Source organism: Neopelma chrysocephalum, unplaced genomic scaffold, assembly GCF_003984885.1.
Source record: "Neopelma chrysocephalum unplaced genomic scaffold, ASM398488v2 Primary Assembly neopelma1_25, whole genome shotgun sequence".
NCBI lineage: Eukaryota > Metazoa > Chordata > Aves > Passeriformes > Pipridae > Neopelma > Neopelma chrysocephalum.
The window spans coordinates 33586320-33604165 of NW_020897694.1; the positions used below are offsets into that span (position 1 = coordinate 33586320).

General features: G+C 39.5%; 1 protein-coding gene across 1 annotated transcript in view; it reads right to left on the minus strand.

Moving 5' to 3' along the window:
* The window catches only part of GABRG3 (gamma-aminobutyric acid type A receptor gamma3 subunit), a 324389-nt gene that overhangs the window by 43323 nt on the left and 263220 nt on the right, over positions 1-17846 (minus strand). The window contains exon 7 of the mRNA XM_027674839.1: positions 11114-11251. Coding sequence (XP_027530640.1) covers positions 11114-11251 — 138 coding nt within the window. The remainder of the gene's footprint in view (positions 1-11113; positions 11252-17846) is intronic.

The following is a 17846-nucleotide window of genomic DNA, read 5'->3' on the forward strand; positions in this document are numbered from 1 at the left end:
TGAATAGCTGTCCCATTCTTTCTATATCTTAAAATTTTCATTAAGATTTCAGACTCAGAAGTGAATAAAACATAATTTAAACCTCACAGTATTGCACAGGATATTTTAAGTACAATTGCTGCTTATGAAAGACTTAGATTACATTGTAGTGACCCAGGGCAAAGGCCAAACCTTCACAATTTGCATTAATATAAAACTTTTGATTGAACCAGCCATAAATCCCCAATACAGTGGGGAGTAAAAGCCAGAGGTGCTGGAATAGCAAGTCTAGAAAGTTGTTCTCAGCTGAATGTATGCAAACAGGCTCACAGTTATTATGTAATATGTCTTTCCACTCCATTATGGTGATATTAATAACAGAAATTGTATTGTCAATCTGCACTGCAGGTCAGAATATCTCAAGATATGTTTCATGATGTGAGTCAAAATATTCTGTCTACAATGTGCACCTAATTAGAAGTCAATAGAACTTATTGATCCAATTTTGTTTTGCATTTTATGTATTGGAGACACTTGTAAAGCCATTCTGACTGCAGTCATGGTGTCTTTTCTGTGGAAATACTTCCCTCTCTCCCTACTGCTTTAACCACCACAACAGCATGTTACTGCCTTTATAAACATAGCCCAGCAGACCAAGGTTTTATTCTAAAGGCCTGGGTATCATATACATGGCAATGTGGCTTCTCATTTGGCAAAGCCTGGCTACACAATTATCCTTACAGACCTAATTTTGCCGTGGCAAAGCAAACTTTTTGCAACAATTGAAGGAGCTGGGAATCTCAGAATGAATCCCTAAAAGCTACCAGCTTACCACAATGTCATCTAAACAGGGCAGGAAAAGGTGCAGATGAGATGAAGTGACTGCTAGAAAGGCCTCTGTTGCTATGAAGAATTCACAACTCTGTTCTTTAGAAGTAAGGAACCAAAATCTTTTTCCTAGAAAAATATGGAAGCAATTCCAGCCTCTTGTTTTTTACCTTGTGATCTATTGGTAAAAGCACCAGGACATGTGTGACCAAAGTCCCTAGCTCTCAAATGAGTGATTTGGCAAGCCTTTGTGTTAAATTCTGAGAGGGGTTATCTAGTTCTTCATATTGCTATTAAATATTCAATCACTCTTTCAAGATCAGAGGAGAGCTCAGGTAAAAATCCCAAGGTCTGAGTTATGGCTACTAGAGAACAGAATCAACCTTGTTGTCCTCCTGTCCTATGACTTATCCTAGAATGGAAAATGATGTAGCTTCAGCAGAAAGGAGAAGAAGATCAGGACTCCATGTACAAAGCGGAGTGACAAATACAGTGTTGTCACTGGATGAGTGAATGAGGACATTAATTCAGGAACCTCTTAAAGTCAGACACATAAAAATCTTCCAAAATATGAAACAATCAGATATAAATATCAGCTGAAGAAAAACATAATGGAAAAAAGTCAGTGTGTTTTTTTTCCATGCAATATGAAAATCTTTAAAACTGAAAACTTGAGGGCCTTTAATGAGGACAACTGGATACTTTTTTAGGGAAAATCACTTCCTACTGAAATTTTCCCTGAAAAAAAAAGTGCAGGTGAAGACCTGCCTCCAAGTCTCCACTTTTTTTTCTACTCTTGCCTTTAACACTAAGTAAAGTTACTTCATTTCTTATCTCTCTCACCGTTTGCAGCAGTAAGTACCTATACAAAGGACACTAAGCATTTGTATCTGCAAGGCAAAGCATAAGAATGAAACCAGTTATATATGCAGTTCTGCTCAACTTACAAAGCATGGAGAGGAATCATATTCTCTCCACTCCTCTTATTCTAGTTATCTTTTGTACTATTTGTGAACAGAAGAAGGAAGGTGTTTTTAGAGCACATTTCAGTTATCTGACTCATTTATCATTAAACTGAGCTTTCCTTAGTTTCTAGTGACTAAAGAGTTACTCACATTAACTACAGAGTTCAGGCTGCTACACTTCAGTATCTGATCCCAGGCCAGCACCAGGGAAATGTTCTATTAACTTCAGTAGGCTATTGATGAAGTTATAAATCACTCTCTTCAGAAGCTGTCTTACTATGAGCTTTGTGAGGCGCTTTTGTAACAAGGTGAGCAACTGCTGGATTTGCAGGGCAATATAAAAGTTTTGATTCCCATAAATGTCAGTCAAACTTGCAACCAATATAGGAAAACACTTTAACAGACCAGAAATACTATTAGTAATGGTCTATTAATTTATTACATTTCTTACCCAAGTGGCTAATGACAAAGTTATCAGACTCTATTATATGAATTGCTGTTAAAACTAAAAATTGAAATTTCTCTTAGAAAAGCTGTGAGTTTTTCAAAATATGCATTCTGATAGATTGCTATTTGACATGTGAATATCTTTCAAAAGTCAATACTGTTGATTATTTCTGCTAAAATGGGATTTGGTTTTTTCCAAATACTGTCTCAGAGATAAAACTCTGTCAACAAAAAGATTATTGCTAAATCTTCTCATAAACAGGCTAATTTTATGTTTTCACATAAATTGGTATTTACTGTCAAAAAATAAGTCCTACACTATTCTATCATTCCACAGATGACTGCAGAGGCAAAGAACCTACAGTATTATTCTGTTCTTCTGAAAGAAGCCAAAGAATGAGAGAGTCAATTCAAATCCAGGCTGTGTATATGTGTATAGGTGCTGCACACAAAGTAATTTTAAACAGTAGAAACCTTCTGTATTTAAAGGTGTTATTGGAATTATATTTCACAATGAACTATGAAAAATGTACAGGGAAAATATGAACTCATTATATCTGTTACGAGTCAGTTCTGTAGGTCAGTACTAGGCATTATTTTCAAGTACTGAGTAGTGTTTTCAACCTATTTAAAGTCCTGAATGAGATTTTATGATCTTGTACTGGATCTGATGGATTTCATTACGGAAAAAAAATGTGCAGAAAGCTGCAGATAAGAAAGAAAAGTTGAATAAAAACTAAGTTACGAGTGCTGTATGGTGTGCTCATTTGCCTGTGTAATGGTAGCCAGCAGAGTTATCTTCATCTTTGCAGCTAGAGAGTTGGTCAAGAAGGGCTTTGAAGGGTGCATTCCTGGTACCTGCTAGTTTGACAATGCTGGAGCTACTGGGAATGGGGGCCCATGGGAGCAGAAGATGCACAAGGACTCTGAGAAGTTGTATGCATGTGTTTGTGTAGGAAAGGGGAGAAAGCAGAAAGGAGTGTGAGGGGGACAGCAAACAGTAGTGGTTTGAACCAGGTTTTCCCCCTGAAGCTAAGAAAGTGGTAACCCCCAGGGGGTGGTGACCCTTGGGGTTTCACCCAATCAGTGCTCCTGCAAAATATAAACATATCTCTAGACCGGAAAAGAAGAGGTTGTACTTGTTGTTAGAAGAAGTAGTAGCAATGTTGTGAAAGCCACGAGGAGGCGGGGGGCCAGTGAGCCCCCTCTGGCGGGCCTCGGCCCCCCAGCCCCCAGCTGGGGTCATGGAAACTCGGAAACAGTGTTAGACTGGACTGAGGTCTGTGACTTGAGAAGCTGAAGGAGTTTTCTCCACCGTGAGTGGGCAGACAGAGCAGCAGCAGAGACAGCAGTGTCCGAAGAGCAGTGGCAAAGAGCCAAGCAGATAAGAAGCAGCAGCAGAGTTGCCGAGCAAGAAAACACAGAGATTTCTGATGGAGAGAGACAGAGAGAGGGTTTGGGTAAGAACTAAACAACCCAAACTCCCCAAACTCCCTGGAGACTCCTCTGAGAGAAAGGAAGATGATGGCTCTTACTTGAAAGAGTCTTGGAGTGCAGTATGCACTGCAGAGAGGAGCTTGAGAAGCTTCGACTGTCCTGAGAGCTGAGCCAGGACGGCCAAAGGAATGTGTGTGTGGGGTGACCTTGCCCCCCCCCCCTTGCTGCAGCTTCAGAGAAGCTAGCAGCCATCTTGAGGCAGAGCACAGAAGTTCTGTAAAGGGGCTTGATTTCCCCTGAAGATACCAGACCGTCACGAAGGCTTCTGCACTTCGTTGATATGACCGTGGTGGAGCAACCTTTGTCTGGGGTACCGCAGCCCACGGAAAGACCCTTCGTTTGCGTCGAGGGGCCGAGAGAGACTTGGAGACTCCCTCGTGTGTATTGGCAAGGATTCAGCCAACAACTGCTTCATGAAAGACACAGAGAGACCTGCTGCTCTAGAGAGACCTGCTGCTCAGAGACTGGAAGGGGTCTTTTCTTCTTCTTCCCTCCTGGACTTTTATTTGGAAGGGAGAAGAGATTTGGCCCATTGTAAATATTATATTGTCATGGTAGAGATAGAGTTAAGATTGTATGTAATGTATCATACTATTTATTTATGTGTACAGTCATTGTAATATAATTCCCTTCCCCCCATATTGAGTCTTGTGTTTTTGTCTGGAAAACACATCTCACACTGGGTTGAGATGTGGGAGGGGGGTTAGGAATCAGGAATTGGATTTTGGGGGCTTCAAAACCATGACACTGGTGAAAGATGACATGTCAGACATCAACTGTCCCTGTATGGTTCTGTCTACTACCTATGAAAATAAACTTAGCCTCAAGACTCAACACAGGATTTAACCTTGCAACACAGGATTTTAGCTTCATTTCTAACTTAGAATTGTTTTCTAAATGACAGAAACAGATTTTTTGAAAGCACGAACCTGATTTAATGAACCTTGGGAACAAATGCAAGCACAGTTAATGAACTTGCAAGGTCTAAAATTCAGATCACAAATTTCAAGGACCCAAAGAAAACTACAAGGATACTTTCATTGACCTGATACAAAGGAATTAAAAACAACCATGAGAATGAATTGTATCTGGAAGTCTCTAAAGGCCAGGGGAGGTATGTGTGAGCTGAAGAGATGGAGAGTATAGTAATGGTGAATTCCTTCAACAAAAGCATTTTCTGTTCTACCTCTTTAGGGAGTGTTAAACAGACTTTTTCCACACTCAGCTAACGAACACAGAAGAATATTGTCTAGTCTGGATCTCTTTCCCCTCACATGATGTGGGGCACACCAGTCCTAGTTCCATTTCCATCTGAGGAACCATTTCTGACGGCTGAGGTGGATAGGGAAGGGGTTACTCCAGCTCCAGGGGTTTCTTCAGGTCCTGGACGCATGGAGGGGAGAGCTGCTCCCCCCCACCCTGAGGTCCCATGGCAGCCACAGACAGCACACAGGACTTGGAGAGGAGGCGAGAGAGTGTTTATTGATGGGGTGGTCACATATATGGGGTTTAGGAGGATTCACAGAGTAACCAATTACAGGGTCAGGGGGCTTACAGGACACCCAATCGCAGGAAGGGGTTAACAACCAATACGAAGGGGTTAAAAGAGTCCAATGGGAAGACTTCTTGATATCTTCTCAGGACATTCCTGAGACAGAGATAAGAACTGGCTGTGGGGTGGTCTTGGGAAGAAGCAGCAGTGACTTTGCAGAAATACAAAAAGCCACTTTGAAGCATGTTTAAACAGCAGTTTTCTCATATAATGCAGATTTGCTGCTACAGTCTAGCACCAGGGGAAAGTAGGTTTTGAGACTCTGGAATTCAGCTGCCACTCCACTTGTGCCAGGTTAAGAAAAAAAAAGAGCAAATTCTCCTTCTTCTACACTCACATTAGGAGTCAGGCATGACAGGATAAAGAGAGGTGGGGACAGTATTTGGAAGAGGAGGGGACACTGTCTGAAATCACAGGAGCCCAGAGCAGATGTCTGCAGAGAGCTGTAAACCAAAGCCTAACCATCAAAGCAATTGAGATTATATGACACCCTGGGTGAAGAGGCAAAGCTCCTGCAATGCCAGGCAAGTGAAAATAAGACACCGTTTTCAAACGACACGTTGCATTTTTCTGAGTCTCCACCCATCTGCTTGAGGATGCCATCTGGTTAAAGACAGTCTGTGCAGCACAGTCAGCTGACGTAGTGTGTGCTGGATCCCAATGAATTAAGCATTTGAGAAAAAAATCCCCCAAATTGTCATTTGTCCTGGGAAGAACACACAGATGACAAGCGCTCTGTGATGTGTCATCAAGACTCACAGGGATGTTAAAAATATCAATGACTTTAAAACCCAAATGTTTTATAAATATTCATTAAATAAATGTCTTCGATGAGTTAGCTGGTACATGAGAGAGTGTGACTGAATCAGATCATTAAAAACAAATATGCACAGACACAACCACATTCAGCATGTTGGGATTTGTGCATTTTTTCCCACTCGTCATCAAGACCATGAGAGCACCAACAGGCTCCCGTTGCTCTGATCAGCCTGTGACCATCCTGCTCTGCCACTTCTCCTGCAACCCTTCCTCAAGCTGAGGGGTTCAGCTGCCTGCTGCCAACTCTGACCTTGCCTTGGCAGTCTGATGGCTGGGCTGAGTGGTGATCCTGCTCCATGAACATGGACCTATCGGGTGATGACTAGACTGCTGACTAGCCCTGGACTGGCACTGGTCAGTCTGGTTCATCTTGTGTGGGTACTTCTTGTGGGCTCTCTGCATCTACAGATAAGTGATCTGGGAGCATTTAACACCAAAAAGTAAGCAGAGGTGACTACTTTGATATGCTTTCTCAAGTCAGCTGTTCTTTGCTCATCTAGTAGAAAAGCTGGGAACATGAGCATCATTTCCTCTGTATAAATCTCTGAGAATGTCTTGTTCTTCTTTTTGTTTTTTTTTTCCTGTCTTTGCTTTTGTTTCCCCCTCGAGTTTATTTGGAAGGTTAGGACTCAGAAACCTGAAACACACACAGAATGCTTTTAAGGATGATGTTCTCCCTCTCTCTCCCGTTGTCCGGGTCACCTTTCCATTGGCTGATTTGTAGCTTTAAAATCTGAGAATTTTCTCCTTACATGCAGTTTGTCCTTTTTCCACAGCTGAATGCCAGATGGCTTAGTATTCCCTCTACTTTAGTTTTTTAGCTTTGTCAGCCTTTTTTGACATTGTAGCAAGAGAAGCAGTCTTGCTATGGTATCTGAGTATCTTGCCAACAGGGGAATTTTTCAGTACTTGTGAATTATTTGGTTTCACCTGACAGTGAAGGCTTATTTAGGGTGTAAGATAAAGGTTCATGACCACAGCACCAGCACAGTGATTTTGCTGTTTATTCCATGTAATCACCATATGCAGTAGGTACTTATTTTGTTGTGTTTGTATCTTAGAATGAAATTTAAAAAAAATCCTCAGGAAAGAAACTGTACACCTCATACAGGCGGCAATGAAGACTTCGCCTCGCTGGCAGATTATTGTAAAAAAAGTTAGTCTTCTTGCAAGTGTGAAGCACACCATTGTGGCAATGCTTTGAGCCATTGCTGGTTCAATGCAAGACATGACAATCTTTCTCATCTTGCTTATTTCAGAAATACACTCTGTACCAGCTGGCTTGCTACTTATGTACCACTGAAATTGTCATAGATTGGCATAAAGGTTATTTAGATGTCTGAAAAAGGTTTGGAAAGACTGAAAAACTGTCAAATAGCAGAACTCTGATGAGCAGTAAATCTAGTAATTCTGCAGTGAAAACGACTACCAAGAAAGGACTTGAAGCAAATGCTGGAAGAGCAGCAGCGTGTTGCCGTGTGGCCGGCGTGACCTCTTTATTATAGCCAGAACATGGCTGTAGAGGAGCTGAAAAAGAGATCCGCAAACTAGATGCAGGAAGGTAGCACTGCAGCAGCTCTCAGGTTATGTAGATGAACATATAATTTAGTGAGAAATAATACTGTCATAAACGAGCAGAAAGGTGTAAGTCAGAAGCCAAAAAAAAAGCTAGGGTTTTGAATCCATCTCCTGTTAGTGCAGGACTGCTCCCTGCAGTACATTTTCTCATGCTTTGCCCAGTCTGCTTTTAAATGCCCTCTCTAATAGCAGCTTTCATAATTTCCCTTGGGAGGAAGAGATGATGTTTAGTGCCTCTCTTTGTCAGAAAGCTGCTGTTGGTATCCTGCCTGCTTCCCTTTTCCTAACTCCATCTCATTAGTCCAAATGATCCCCTGTGCAGCACTCTAAACAATGCTGCTCTTCCTTTCTGTCCTGAGTCTGCAAAGGGGTGGTGGCTGCTGGGGCCTTTACAGGCTCCTGTGTGGCTCAGAGGGGCCCCAGGAAGACCCAGAGGCTGGTCAGTGGGAACTGGTCTTTCTGGAGAGCAGCACGAATTTGAGGGGAGTCCTATACCCATAGTGTTCTAGGGGCAGCACTCTCCCTCTTCAGGCAGCTTGAGTGTAAATGTGCTACAGATCTTCCATGAGAGAACCTGGCATCTCTTTTTTGACGACCTGTAGCCCCCTGTGGAATAGCTGTAAAGGAGATGTGAGACCTGTAAGCAGCAGCTGCCACCTCCCCTTTATCAGAGATTGTCCAAGCATTAGGAAACAGCAGCTTCCTAACTCTCATACTTCTTGGATAAGGCATTAATTCCGTAAACAGGCACGTACCATAGTACAGATGCCTCTTTATTCTACTTGATCACATATACTCAGACGCTTAGAGCAGGTAGACACCGAATTACCTTATATTTTGTCTGACACATATTGTTCAGTCCTAGGTGGGTTGTATCCTGCCCCCTCCCTCCATTTTTGGGACTCCCTCTGTAGAATGCGACATACTCAAGGTTTTTCAATGTACCTGTTTTTTCTCAAGTCCTGGCCCTGGGTTTGCTCCTGACAGTAAGTATTGTTGATATTCAGTAAATCTGCCCTTGAAAGTACCTTCAACTATAGTGTAAAAAAATACGGTCTATTTTATGCAAACTCAGGTCCATGTGCAAACTCAGGGGTTTATTTTCCACATCTCTCATGTGTTTGTTGACTATGAGCCCCTTTTCAGATGTCTGGTAAAATGAACAACTCATTTTTACAACCTAATGACACCTGATGACAATCTGACTCATACAATTTACATTGTTTCTTCTGAGTTACTTTTCACAATCTCCTGATAGGGTTTTTGATGATTTTTTTTTTAGTATTTTAATAAACTCCTATTTTCAAATGTCTTTCTGCCCCTGTAATGCCTTTATGAGAATAGAAATACTATGTGGCTCCAGTAAATTCAGTTCAATGCTGCTATTGGATTTTGCACTCACAAACATAGGTGAGCAGAAAAAGCAATAGCAATTATACAAAAAATATTGTGCCAGCTCATTCATAAGAACTGGGCATACACTAAAAAGAGCATAAGAAATAGATTTTTCCTTGTTCCACATTATCCATTCACTTACTTGAATAAGACCTCTATAAATATGGTTTTTTCCTGGCAAAGGAAGAGTTTAATAGATCTGTTTATGAAGACACTGTCAATATCTTAATATGGCTGACTTGGTAATCTTCTTGCATCTCAATTTAGCAGTTCTTGGTGGAAGCTCAGGATGGCATCACTCCTGATGTAAGCAAAGCAGAAGGAGGTTCGCTTTCTCTGCTCTTCCTACCACTCCTTCCAATGAGTTCCTGTGTTGGTTTTGGCTGGGGTAGCTTCCCTTTTCCTCATAGTAGATGGCAGGGGGCTGTGTTTTGGATTTGTGCTGGAAATAGTGTTGGTAATACAGGGATGTTTGCGTTATTGCTGAGCAGCACTTGCACACATTCAAGACCTTTTCTGCTCCTAACCCCACCCCATCAGCGAGCAGGCAGAGGGGGGTACAAGGATTTGGGAGGGGACACAGCCAGAACATCTGACCCCAACTCGCCGCAGAGATATCCTAGACCATATGGAATCATGCTTGGCATACAAAGCTGGGGGAAAAAGGAGGAAGCAGGGACATATTCCTAGTGATGGTGCTTGTCTTCTCAAGTCACTGTTGCTTGTGAGGGAGCCCGGCTGTCCTTGAGATGGCTGAACACCTGCCTGACCATAGGAAGCAGTGAATGAACTTCTTTTTTGCTTTTGCTCTTGCTTTGCCTATTAAACTGTCTTTATCTCAAAGCATGAGTTTTCTCACTCTTCCAGATCTCTTCCCCATCCCGCCACAGAAAGTGAGTGAGTGGTTGCACGGGGCTGAGATGTCATTGGGGTTAAACCACGTACACTGACACTTTAATGATTTGGTATTTTGTACCTGACTGTTATCTGATTTAATTTATGGGAAATTTGCATTCCTGAGAAACTTAAAGACTACAAGGCTTTGTGTCCATAACAGAACTTTTACATATGTGCTGTTTGCAACGTTTTGTTCTGCTAAACCACCAGCTCAAAATATTCACTAAAGCTTTAATGACTCTTCATTATAAAAATTGCTATCCAATTCTGAGAATACATTGCCGATGTTAGTCAGTGGGCCACGACCCAACAGCAGTAGTTTCACAGATTTATAATTTTTTATCATTAATATTATTCACAGTGTTTCTAAAATAATAGCTTAGCTTTGCTTACATTTTGAAAAAAATATATATATGGGATTTTTCAAAAATTTACCACCAGTTAAGCAGAAGGTCACTTCTAGCAGGTTCCCTCAGCAGCTGTGAGAATTACCAAATTGTAATCACAGAGATTACTGTAGAGTCACTATAAAGTTTAGATATTGTGTGAATTTTATGAGAATTTATCCAGTTCAAGTAATGTATTCTATTTAAATATCTTTTTTAATATATATATATTGGTGCTATTATAAGAAACAATAAGATTTCTGAAGAAATAAAATAAGCATGACTAGATTTTAATTACAGTCAATTGGCAGAGTCACTAGCAAGGGCATTTACCAACTGAGAAATAAAAAGTGCCTTTGAAATATTAAGAGAAATATTAAACCTGTGGCTGAATGGTTAACTAGTATTAAAAGTGTCTAATTTCACTAACCTACCATTTTATCTTTCTCTTTAATTTATGGTGAAAATGCATTCAATGCAAATAAACTTAGATGAGGAATGAGAATCATATTGTAACTTCAAGTATATAACCAACAGCCATATCAACTTAGTATTTATTCCTTAGTTTGTGAAATTACTACTAGAGTAGAGAAGAAGTTATAAAAAATCTAGACAAAGTCAACGTTTTTGAAGTCTGCACTTTACAGATTTTAATATGAACATTGGTACACATTGAAATCAATTTGCATCCAAATGAAAGAAAAATTGGAATAAATATTTTTAAATAATATGATTTCCAGAAAAAGCTCTACCATTTGTTCAATTCTTACCTGCAGAGGTTTTCACAATTTCTGAAGTATTTCTGAGACCCATAAAGTCAAACTGATAGAGTCTCCAAGATTTCTGGTCAGCAGCCTCCACTGAGTTTTTCCTCCATCTGTAAATCATTTCCTCTTTAGGGTAGCCATCTAGAAATTAATATGTATGTATATGAATATATTGCATTTCATAAAAGAAGGTATTGCAAAACAGTACCAGTTCACTGTTTCACTGCTATTTGGGAACACCTAATTTCTGATCTAATGCTTTATCAGTTAGTTAAGTGGTACAATTCAGCTTGAGTTGTGTGGTACACAAAAATAGAGTCATAATACTGGCAAGCCTGTGATTTTTTACAATCACTGTTTTTTTGATAATGGAAAAAATGACTGGTTCCATCAGAAGCAGATCTCTTCAGAGGTGCATTTGATCGTACTAATTTGAGGTCCAGACACAGAAGTATACCGCTTTACATAGGCTCTGAAGAAGCTGTGCAAACCAACAGATTGCAAAAAAAGGGGAGTCTCAGTGTAAAATATGAACAATTGAAAAGGACTTGTTTTAAAAGTTGAAATAGTTCTAATGTGGAGTGTGCTACTGTACTTCTGAAAGTAACTTCATACAGTGCAAAAAAAGCAAAATTTTAATTAACATGGGAATTGTAAAGTGATTATGCCACCATATTACTTCTAAAGTCTTTGTATTTAATGAGTCATCACCTGATTTCTACAGCTGAAACAGCTTCTGAAAGTCCTTATCAGCTTAGCATTCAGTGGTCATAATTAATCTTCATGCCAATATTTAATTTCTTTTTTGTTAGAGAATGGCATTTTCCAATAGGAGTACAAAAACAAATCTTCAACCAGTCCAAAACATAATAATAAACCATCTAGAAAACAGCATGCCTATTCTAGCTAAAACTAGATTGTTCTCTAATGCATAACACAATCAATTTTTATTCATCTAATTAATAGAGTAGATGTAGATTATAAGGCAAATTAAAAGCCTGACAACAACAATAGATGGTTAATATAACTGTCTCATCAGTAATTTTTTTTCCCACTGGATACTGATAAATTTTTATATTTGCATTGCAAAACAACCTCTCTGGTCACGGTGCTATTTCCTTGATGAGTGTCTTCTTAATCTTGTTTAAGGTTCCACCCTGCTGGGGTACTGCTGTAAGGTGTGCATGGCCTTATTTATCCTTCTCACTAACATGGCAAGAAGAATACCCACAAGTCCCTTAGTTCTAATCTGTAGAAAATGACTTTGTGTTAATTCAAAATGTCACATTCGTATATTTTCCATTAATGTAAATAAAGAAATAACTCATGAAGGACCCAGCTGAGTAACAAACACTGTTTTCCTTGAAAACTGTTGCTGCCAAGCAGATTTCACAGCCAATTCTGCTGTGACAGTCTGTGAGATTGACCTAAAGGTTAATTTTTTTTTTGCTAGCAGATTATGTCAGAGGATACAGTGGTACAGTAAAAGAAGTCAAGCTTTGCAGGGCCTCTGAGCCTTAGCCCTGTATCATCTGAAACCTTCTTGAGTCTGGCTCCTATTGGACTGAGCCTTCTGATCACATTTCTTCTTCCGAGTAACAAACAATAAGGCAAGAGGAAATGGCCTCAAGTTGCACCGGGGATGGCGAGGGTTAGATCGAACATTAGGAAGCATTTATTCATGGAAACGGTTTTCAAGCACTGAAATAGGCTGCCTAGGGAAATGTTTGAAACACCATCCCTGGAGGTATTTAAAAGATGTAAAAGTACGTAGATGTGTCGCTTAGGGACATGGCTTAGGAGCAGACATGGCAGAGCTTTTTTTATTTGGTTGGACTTGATGTTCTTAGAGGTCTTTTCCAACTTAAATGATTCTATGATTCTATTTCTGACTGAATAATGTCTCCCGCTAATGGAAAGCTCTACATTTTTCGTCAGAAGCCTTCTCAAATTTGCTTCATCCATGGGGACTCTGATATCTTTCCCCTGCAGTTCAGAAGGGAAGAAGCATCAGATGGCCTCCTTGATGTGCTGTGGCTGCCCGGCACTCATGCCAAGTGATGGTGCCAGAACTGCCCTTTCCCCACAAGGCAGTATCAGTACCACACAGGGGGCTGCCATGCCATTTGAGTCTTAATCCTGCCTCCTGATTTGCCTCCTGATGTGAAGAGAAGGAAACTCTTGTCCTGTTGCACAGGCAGTAAATCGAGTTTCTTTTCTCAGATAAACTTCACCATAATCATTGCCAGTAAAAATGTTTCAAATATTTTGGAAGTAACAAAGATTTTATCTTTAATAATAATAATAATGGCCCATCTTCGCGAACAAAGATTTGGGGAAAGGTCTTTTTACCTTTCCAGCCTGCGCAATGGATTTTTTAGGTGAGACACAGCCTGCTCTGAACTGAGCCCACCCTTTAATCCTAAGGTTCATCTGCCGGGGCCAAGCAAGCTTGGACAATGGCAGTGAGGTCCTCAGGACATAGGTTTGTTTAGAGTGTCCTTCTCATAGATGGATGGCCTCACAGGGCTAACGACCTCCATCAGGCCAGGAGACCGGGGATTCGAACCCGTGGTCACAGCAGTGAAAGTCCTGCACGCTAACCACTAGGCCACCAGGGGTCTCGCATTATCTTTAATAAATTTATTTTAAATTGATGTAAAATGAACGTTTTATATTTTTTCCCCAAATTTCACTGAAAAAGTTGTGCCAGTTAGCCTTGAATTCAATTTCTTCCTGATTTTTTTTTTGCTTTCTTTTCATCCCATAGCCACCTCACCAAAAGAAATCTATTACAATGTCAGTATGCTTGAAAGCTTGCTATCAATGTGAGTTGTTTTAACCTGTTAAATAACTGCTATTTTGTTCTGCTCCAGTGCCATGTCACTTCACTTTTCAATTAATTTAAAAGAAATATATATTTTATGGAATAGTAACACATCTATTTGGACCGTATATCCATTCATTTACATTTATTTCCATTTCATGTCCATTCATTTAACATGCAGAATGAACTACCCATGATGGTTCTTCTTTCAGTGATATTCTATATTTCTCATACACAGCCCAATTGTTTCTAGCCCTTTAAATGTTTCATTTTAGAAAATATCAGAACTGCAGACTTCAGTATTTCCACAAGAAAATGCAACCTCTGTTGTTCAGTTTTCAACACAACTAAATGTGCTATCTGTAGAAATGTCTGCTTTCTTTCACTTTCCCCGCATGACAAATGGCTGTAAATTACCTTAAATTCTTGACCTTGTGGCTTCAAGCCATCCATGATGAACATAATTCTGTCAAGTGTGTTTACCCTGTCAGGTTGCTTCAGGTTATATAAGATTATTCATACTGCATCAGGGCAAGTCTCCTCCTGGAGACTTTCCAACAGGTGCCAGTAAGATGGCAAGGGGGATGTCATGGGAAGAAGGCAACAAAATGTGTATTCCCTGTTACAGCCATCCAAGTTCTGGCAACCTGCAACTCAGGATGTTCTCTACCAAAGTCAACAACTTCATTTTCCCTTCCATGAATTTTACTTGATTAAATTCTCCCAATTTTTAGTCCAATGGTTATTTTCCAGGCTGTGCTATAGCTTTCTATATACTATATCAAGACTTTTAGAGGATACTGACCATTTGGTTTTTTGTAAGATTGGTACTACATGTTTTTGTAAAATCAGGTCAAGAACAAATTTGACTATTTTTTAAGAGCCCGGGAGAAAGTATCCATGTAAAAACTCCTGTTTATTTCCACCAAACATACTTAATGACTTTGCTTTTCTACTTCTTGCTGTTTTGGAGGTGAGTGCATTATAACAGAAAGCCAAATTGTCATGAAAACCTTTGAGATTCTCTCAATTTTGTTTTATTTCCCCTTTATTTTTGTAATAATTGAACTCACATTACCACATCTTCTCACATCATCACCCTATGACTTGGAACTGAGAGGTTAAAAATATTTAAACTTCATGTTCATACTGCTTCACTTTCTAGGGAGACTGATTTGTGCAGAAGCCTCCACCAAACTGCTGAAAAAATGGTTAAGGCCAGAAAGATCTCCAGGCTGAATGAGAGGCATATGCAACTCTTCAGTCAGCTGTGAGAATTGGTGTCAAGTGCCCCTGAAGCATGGCTGCTACAGGAATCAACACTGATGGAAAATCACCAACTTCTGTAATATGACCAATGATGCCTGTGGTGCATACTGCCTCTAACCTTGATTTCCCCAATCCTGTTGTTGGCCTGGGCATCTTAGATCAATGCTTGATATCTTTGTTTCACTTTCTGTTCTGTGATAATGGATCTATTTTAGGAAGTGAATAGAACTATGGAAAGATAGCCAAAAAGGGATCATGTCAAAAAAGGACACAGACCACTTCAAGAGTTAAAAAGCTTTCCTTAAAAAAGTATCTAACACATGGAAAGTCAAAGAGGCATAGAAAAAAATTAACTACTTTCATCTCTTCAGACATCTTTTCCCTACTCCATGAAATAAGCTTATTTTACTCCTGGTTCCCCACACTTTATATTCACACATAACACAGGTAGACCCAGCAGAAGGAATGCAACTAGGAAAGTCCTCTCTCCTTCTTAGCCTTGCAAAAACTTGTATGCTCAGAGTATGCAATGAGGAGTTAATGAAAGCAGCAGCAAAGCTGAAAATGTGGGGGAAGCAGGCAAGAAAGGATTGGTTCTGTTAATTATCTGCCAGGGACTAATGCTTCTGTCAGAAGCATTAGCTTGAAAGACATAGCCAGATTCTGGGAAGGTTTTGCTTTTCCAGGGGTATTAGATATACACTCGAAGTCAGGGAAAAGCGTGATCTGAAAGACAAGCTTTTGCCATCAGTAAGTGGTTGGAGTTTACATCACGAGCATGGAGGGAGCATTGTAGATTCAACTGTTGTCAGTGAAGGTGGTCAGTATAGGGAGGATGCTCTACCCCAATTAGAGGCAGGGAATGAGTAGCCCTTTACAGCTTACAGCCAGATGCTTTCCGAAACACTTTGCCTTCTTGAATGCTACCTTGTTAACTCTTCTTCAGGCTAATTGGGAGACCTCTGTCAACACAGCCTTGGTCAGAAGATGATAATGAAGTCCAGAAATGCACCTTTCTCTGCCACTGTGTTTTGGATCACAAATCATATGCTTCCACAAAATCTGTCTGGGCTCTTTCTCTTGTTAGCAGTCTTTATAATTGCTTCTTTGTTGACAAACAAACTGCATTTTAATCCAAACTTCTCAATGTTTGGAGGAAGAGGTTTCCTCAGTGATCTACTCCTGCATCTGTTTAATCTAAGAAGGCTTTTAAGCAGGAGAATCCTGGAAGTTCTACTATTAAAACTGGTATTATTTTCAATTGCATGATAGTATGTATTTATTAAGCACAATTGGATGGCAGAAAGAGCAGTTTCAGTTCAATTAGTTTAAAATAAAACAAATTAAAAAATAGGGTATATAGACAATTCATTATGTCTTTTCAGGAGGAAGCCTTCAGGGTAGACTGAAGCAGAAGTAGGGAAAGACAATGGAGATTTTTAATAGTTTACTTAAGACCTATAGAACCAACACTATAATTGAATGCATATTGAGTTCTCTCTGTTCACTAATGAAGGTGACTAGCTTTTTTCTCACTCAGTGATTTTTTTTAAGAAATACAGGAAAAGAAAATTATGAAGTATTTTAAAAGGCAGGTATGATAATAATTCGAAAAAAAAGTTAAAAGTGAATGTTGTAAAGATAACTTTGAATCCTAAATTGATTTATTTCAGCAATAGTAGATAATTGCACTTAGGTGATAACTACAGCAATTAGAAACATTATTCTTTGCCCTGTTTGCTTGCATCAGTAATTGACACCTTATTAACAGTACATTAGCTTATGAAAAAAAATCAACCATCATTACCATGACTGCAGAATAATGAATCTATTACTGCCCTGAAGTTAAAGGATATATGTCCCATTATAGATAGTTTTCTACCCAAAAATGTACTTTAATATGACTGTGATATCACTTTGATGAAGAACTAGACAATCCAGTCACCATCATCAACAGTAATACTTAATTATCCTTTACCTGAGACTAATTCTGTTTTTTGATAGAAGTGTAGGATGCTGATGTGATTTACTGATAAACTACATGACAATAATTCTTCTTTTGGGCCTTCAAAATAGAAAGGAGTAAAAGACAAGTGTTGCTGTCATAGAAATAACTGCCTAAAGAAGGATTTTCTGTGAACCAGCCCTTGTAAGAGGTAAAATAAAAAAATAAAATTTTGGCTCAGAGAAAATGCAGAAGAGAATAAAAAGGTGAAAATGAGAAGAAGGCAGAGTGGAATGAACAGAATTATACTGAAAAGAGAGAAGTTTTCCCTTGAAGACATTTTGAGATGTGACTTTTCAATGTACTCATTTTCTGTTAAAATCTAACAGATACTTCTCACATAGGGGTGCAAAGATTTTGTCACACACAGCTCTAGAAGGAAAAAAATCCCTGTTCCTAGTATCAGATCCTAAAGGAGTAACTTGAAATTACACTAAGAAAATCAGGCAATTCTGCTGCATCATCACACTTTTGTGCTCTGTCCTTATGCTTGCCAAACAATTTCCATTTTAACACATTTGCAAGCAATATCAAGAGATTTGGTTTTGGAAATTGTTTGGGTTTACCATATATTGTCCCATAATTACACTTTTCTATTGTTTTGCAAATGCCTTCACCTCTCTGAAAAAAACTCA